We start from the raw sequence: 6,585 nt of genomic DNA, 5'->3' as shown, positions 1-6,585 counted from the left end.
GGAGTGGCTTCACAACAACTCCGTGACTGTTCTTGAATGGCCCAGCCAGAGCCCTGATTTAAACCCAATTGAGCATCTCTGGAAAGACCTGAAAATGGCTGTCCACCAAGGTTTACCATCCAACCTGACAGAACTGGAGAGGATCTGCAAGGAGGAATGGCAGAGGATCCCCAAATGCAGGTGTGAAAAACTTGTTGCATCATTCCCAAAAAGACTCATGGCTGTATTAGCTCCAAAGGGTGCTTCTACTAAATACTGAGCAAAGGGTCTGAATACTTATGACCATGTGATATTTCAGTTTTTCTTTGTTAATAAATCTGCTAAAATGTCAAAAATTCTGTGTTTTTCTGTCAATATGGGGTGCTGTGTGTACATTAATGAGGAAAAAAATGAAAAATGATTTTAGCATATGGCTGCAATATAACAAAGAGTGAAAAATTTAAGGGGGTCTGAATACTTTCCGTACCCACTGTAATTTGGAAGAAAGCAGTAAATAAATATTAAAGTGGTCATAACTAAATAGTGCTTTGATTCTAAATGTGCTCCCCCACGATGTGTCTGGAACGTCTGAGGCCATGCACCTGTTGTTGTTATAATGGGCCAGTGGTATAGTGGGTCCTGTTATGCTTAGGGCAGGGATTATCTGTTGGCACTTCTCTGCGTGGGTGCAGGCCAGGAAAAGGATGAGAGGAATTGGAAAGTGGTGGGGTGGGGGAGTGTAATGGAAAAAAGGAAGAGAAAAAGCTGAAATATTAAAGGCTACAAGATACAATATTTCTCACCCTGCCCAGTGTGTATGTGTGTTATGCAATGGAATGACTAACCTCTATAAACAGATGAAAGCAGATCTACACTTGATGATTAAACTCAATGTATTGTTCATCAAAAGGATGGTTGGTTGATATTATCTGCAACAATAAAGCCACTGGTGCTTTTTTTTTGGGAAGAAATTTACTTATTTAATTTTAATTTACTTCATTGTGTCTTCCACTGAATGTATTTACAGTACTAGATCATCATGGCAGTGGCTAGCAGCAGCTCCACAGAACCCCAGGGCAGTAGGTGATGATGTTTGATTGGGCTTCACACCAGTCGTTTTGAATTTAGTTTTGGCCTTTTAGCTGCGTCCCTCTTCTGCAGAGCGCTGGTCAGACTTGAGCTTCACGAATTCCTTGGCCACATCATCATTGTTGCGCTGGGAGAGGATGCGCAGGACAGTGAGACCTGTCTCATCCATGTGGATGCGTTTGCCCAGTGGCAACCAGCAGGCGACGCTGCCTTTGGAGGCCATGTCCTTCAGCTGCAGGACGGCCATGCCCACTGTGCGGTCCTCTCGGGCAAAGCAGTAGTCTTTCACACACACCTGCAGCTCATAGCACTCAGGACCCACCTCGTTACTCAGGGTGCTGCAACGGACAGGAGAGATGAGTTAACACATTGAGTAACAATGAGTAACACATTGAAATTTCCAAAATGACCTTTAACAGCATGGTTATTACTCACAAAGTGAAGGTTTCGTTGTATTTAGGAGCCCAGCTGTTGTTCTTGGACTTTGTGGCATATTTCCTCTTCTTGTCACTGAGGTGAGGGCCGATGATGTAGACCTCCACAAATGGCCGAAATATTCCCTGCGTCTGCCACCTCAGATCATTGGCAGCCACCACTGAGACAGAGAGAGAGAGAAAGAGAGGAGGTGGAAGGAAATGATTGGGAAGGTGTGGTTGAGCGAAAGAGAGATTCATGTGGAGGAAGTGTATGAAATGTGGTTGTGAGTGTGAGTGAACAGAAAATTCAGAGCAAGAAAACACCGGCTCGCCCTCTGGTCTCATATTCACTTTTGACCGAGAAGGACTGGGATTTTATTTTAATGCAAACTCAAATTTTTCTTTGGCAGCTGAAAAGCAGTTGGCCATTTATGCTGGTATCCTACAGGGTTTTACATAGTGTGGCTTCCTACTATGTTTCTGCCTTTGACACTAGAACATAAAGCTTCTTTTTTCTGTCGGACTGTCCATTGTCTCAGCAATCATTTAGGCTTTAATCTCTTTTGCAAAATAGGTACAACTGACTGAATAAAGTCAGAAAATGTTTACTTAAATGTAGAGAGAGGTTAAATATGCCTCCATGTAATCTGCTATCTCTTCATAAAAATTATTATAAAGAAGGTTCTTGGCTGTTACTGAAGTTGATTTAAAAACAAGAACTTCACCTTCTTTTTCATCTAATTTTGGTTGCATTGATCTTTTGTGCAATGAAGAAGAACTTTATGGTTTTAATTTTATGTGTAAATTAACTAAAATAGTACTGCATATCTTAAGCCAACTCATTAATAACTGGTCAAATTTAAACAAAAATACAATTCTGCTTTTAAGCATCAAGGCCCCCTTTCTAGCTTTTTCCATGGATTTCAAGCACATGACATGACCTTTGAAAATGGAGTTTGTTCAGCTGCCATGGAGATGGATCTGTTGGCATGTGTGAATCAGTAGCTAATATTTCATCCATAGAACATTTAGGACAATCTCTATCATAACTCAGCAAAATCTGGAAGCTAATGGAAGCCATATAATATCATTGAAAGCCAAGAAAACCCCAGTAAGTGGACCTAGAGTTGGGATTGTTTAGTCAAACTATTATTTGCAGTGCTCTGCATACTCATCCATTGTTCAGTTGCTGCATATGAAAATGAAAAGGTAAAAAAAAAACAACCTTTTTCATTACCTTTCACTGTGACCTTGTGCTCTCCAGTGTTAGGGTGAGTGAAAATCTCCACATGGATGGACACTTCTCCGACGGCGTCGTCCACTCCAGAGCCTGACACAACAGACAGACAGTGAAGAAGGGTGCTATTGATACCTTTGAATGTGAGACCTTGAACACCTTGTGCCCCGATCACAGACCAGTCACCAACACAAGCCACTGTGCCCTGGTATAAAAATGAGGTTACAGACAAAGTCCATTTCAATTTTGCACATTTAAAGTTGAAATGAATTTGTCTACAATATTGTGGATATTAGGCAGAATACTGATTACCAAAACATTTTGAAAATAATCACTGTGTAACAGGTGGATTTAAAATACAGCAGTGATCTGTTTGTGCAGATGTTGGTGGTCTGGAAATGGACAGTCAGAGAAAGCTACTGTGAGTGGGCATAATTGTTTTAATATAGGCAGCACTGTCATTCTTTCTCATGAAATGTGATACATTAACTGATGAGTCCTGTTGGAATGGTGAAGCATTTCCAAACAATGCAACACAACAACAGTCCAGTGGCTAGTGTTGCACTGATCTGAAATAACATTATTTCCTTCAGCAATCCTTCTGCATTGTCATTAGACTCTGACTGAATAGCATTTATACAGATTCAGCATTCGAGAGGTAACAATTTGGATCCAGTGAAAACAGTGTGCCCACTCACAGATTCATTGTGTCTGTACAGATGCAGGGTGGTTGGTAAGAGGCAGAAAAGAAGTAAGGAGAGAAGCCGACAGTGTGGTTCCCCCTGACATTCGTAGATCAAGTCAAGACATGCTCAGATGGATCTACTCAGGTGGACACACCCATTCCTTGGTAAAGAATTTTACCCAAGCATGGTAAGAGGAATGACAAGAAAGGGGAATGAGCTCACAGGAGAGAAAAGCAGTTCAACCTCTCAGATGTTGGTGAAGAATGACACTACTGAGACCCAGCTCGCTAAAGAAAACTGCTGTGTGAAGGACCACGAGTCTGGAGAACTCAACTTTTATTTGTGATATACCTAGGAGTGCAGATGGCTCAAGTCTGAGGTTCATCTTTGAATTTAAACCGCAAAGAGCAAAACTATTGCTCCATGTGTGCATCCTCCACCCAAAATGCCTCAGCTAAGGAGAAGATGACCACCTGTTTAGATTGGTCTAGTCAGGCACTAAGCCTTGCCTGTGAGGGAAATGGCGGACAAATCTTTCCTCTGGCTCTCTGTGCAGCATGTAAACAGGTGGTTTAAGTCCAGATACAATTCCAGAAGGATGTGGTGACAGATGGACATTAATTTTCAATGTTTTAATTAGTGTCTTCACTCAGTGAACGGTATCTTTGTGGCACCAACCAGCAGCCTGTGTGCGTTTTCAGCCATCTACCCACTGAACAAGGTGTCTGTGGGAGTTAGACGGCAGTGTTCCTGGCATGCAGCTCTCAGCATCTCTCCAGAGAGTATTATGAGTTTATTGGTCTCACTGCCAACAGGACCAAAGAGAGCAGCAGTCATCCAGCTGGCCTTATCTGCTCTGTGGAAGACGTCCATAAAAGATTAGAAAGAAAACTTTGCTGGCTGGAAAGCAGGGACACGTTGCCAAGAAAATGCAAGCTTTTTCTTATTCAACAAACAGCAATCAGAGATACATATTTTGCACCATATTGCAAATTTTCATCAGAATAGATATTAAATCTAAATCAAACAAATTAAATCTTGTGCTGTCATTGTGCCAAAACATCACCTGAGTTCTGCATAATCACAAGTGGCCCTTGATTATTTTTGTTGCAAATAATACAGCACAGAGCCAGGGGTGCATGAGAATGCCAGTTCAAAGTCCTCTTTAAGCAGCAGCTGAGTTTATAGGAACAGATTCCATTGGGCTTTGTTCATTCAACTGCTGCTGCTGAGTCATCTACTGTACTCTAACATGGTTGGAAAAACTATCCAGTCAAAGATGTGCAACAGCTAGCGGAAAGCTAAAGACACTATGTTTCTATTTATATACACCTCCACCTCCTCTAGAAGCAAAGAAAGACCATAATAATTTCTACTGTACATAAAAGTGAATTATGAAATTTAACCACTACTGAAAACCTCTTTTTTGAGTTTTACAGTAGTTTTTCTCTCTCTTTTTTTTTTTAAATTATTTTTATTTATTTTTTTTTTTTTATTGAAACAAAGTAACACATTAACAAAATAAGTCCGGCCATAGGATGCATGACATTACAAAAAGATGTAGAGTGTTTTACAAGATTGTGGTGTATGATGCTGTGAAGTGTGGGTATTTCCAACTTGAGCAGTCTATGAAGGGCAAGAAAGGGAGAAGGAGAGAAAAAATAAATAAATGACAACAACGATAACAGTACTACCAATAAAAGCAGCTTGTTATAGTTTTTGAGGTTGGTGGGAATGTGCGTGGCCTCAACCCCGATTGACTAACTCCAGCATACAGAGCATTACAGTAATCCATACGAGATGTAATAAACGCATGGATCACTGTCTCAAAATGCTGCCGTGACAAAAAGGGTTTTACTTTCACTAACTGCCTTAAATAGAAAAAAACAGATTTTACGATCGCATTTATCTGGCTCTTCATTTTCAAATCGGAGTCTATTTTATCAGTGCCCCACATAGTGCCCCAAGAAACCTAAGTCTACAGGAGGAGGCTCACCAGACATATTCTGGCTAAATACTATAACCTCAGTTTTAGCATCATTTAACTTTAAACAATTTAACGACATCCAGACCTTAATATCGGCAAGACATGCTAAAAGCGGTTGTATTGAGTAAGTGTCCTTACTCAGTGGCATAATAATCTGGACCTCGTCAGCATAACAATGAAAAGACACCCCATGTTTCTAAAAACAGAACCAAGGGGAAGTAAATACAATGAAAAAAGCAAAGGCCCCAAAATGGAGCCCTGTGGGACCCCAGATAAAATAGGGGTTGTCAAAGATTCAACATCTGCCAACCCGACAGACACCGATCTACCCGATATGATTTAAACCATGCTAGGGCAGCACTACAAATGTCCACTAAGTCAGTCTCGCCTCCATGCACAGCTTGGGCTCTGGAACCACAATCCTCGAGAGAGAGGCTGGACTCTCCATTTCTCTGGAGTTGCCCGGTGGTGAGAGGTGGCAGGCTGGTGCGAGCTTGCTTATAGCCCCCCAGCTTAGCCGCCATGTGTTGGAGTTTACCCCGGTGAACGAGAGGGTCATTCCCCTGCGCCTTTGGAGATAGGTCTCTCACTGTCGTGATGTAGAATACCTGGCCTTCTTGGAGTATCTGCGAGGGGTGCTGGAAAGCGCCCTGACTGGGGACTTTGTTGTTCTACTGGGGGACTTCAACACTCACGTGGGCAACAACAGTGACACTTGGAGGGGCGGGATTGGGAGAAATGCCCCCCCCCCATCTAAACTGAGTGGTGTTCTGTTATTGGACTTCTGTGCTAGTCACAGTTTGTCCATAACAAACACTATGTTCAAGCATAAGCGTGGCAGTGCCACATGCACTGGTGGACACCCTAGGCCAGAGGTCGATGATCAACTTTGTGGTTGTTTCATCTGACCTCTGGCTGTATGTCTTGGACACTCGGGTGAAGAGGGGGCGGAGCTGTCAACTGATCACCACCTGGTTGTTAGTTGGATCTGATGGCGGGGGAGGAAGCTGGACAGACTTGGCATACCCAAATGTACTGTGAGGGTCTATTGGGAACATTTGGCAGAACCCCCTGTCGGGAATATCTTTATCTCCCACCTCCGGCAGAGCTTCGACTAGATCTTGAGGGAGGTTAGAGACATTGAGTCCGAATGGACCATGTTCTCCACCTCCTTTGCCGATGTGACCGTTC

At 42.5% G+C, this 6,585-nt stretch overlaps 1 protein-coding gene across 10 annotated transcripts in view; it reads right to left on the bottom strand.

Moving 5' to 3' along the window:
* Positions 1 to 439: 439 nt before the first annotated feature.
* unc13a (unc-13 homolog A (C. elegans)) overlaps positions 440 to 6,585 on the bottom strand; it is a 50,165-nt gene continuing 44,019 nt past the window's right edge. For 9 of the 10 annotated variants that reach the window (XM_020624231.1, XM_020624234.1, XM_020624232.1 and 6 more), the window contains 3 exons: positions 2,722 to 2,814; positions 1,504 to 1,663; positions 440 to 1,406 (listed from right to left, as the gene is read on the bottom strand). In XM_020624231.1, coding sequence (XP_020479887.1) covers positions 1,118 to 1,406; positions 1,504 to 1,663; positions 2,722 to 2,814 — 542 coding nt within the window. In that variant the 3' untranslated portion in view covers positions 440 to 1,117. The remainder of the gene's footprint in view (positions 1,407 to 1,503; positions 1,664 to 2,721; positions 2,815 to 6,585) is intronic. The other variant, XM_020624235.1, reaches the window with a different exon arrangement.

This window comes from Monopterus albus, unplaced genomic scaffold (genome assembly GCF_001952655.1).
Source record: "Monopterus albus unplaced genomic scaffold, M_albus_1.0 scaffold323.1, whole genome shotgun sequence".
Classification (NCBI taxonomy): domain Eukaryota; kingdom Metazoa; phylum Chordata; class Actinopteri; order Synbranchiformes; family Synbranchidae; genus Monopterus; species Monopterus albus.
Note: the sequence above shows the minus strand (reverse complement) of the source record. Positions and strands in the feature narration are given on the sequence as shown.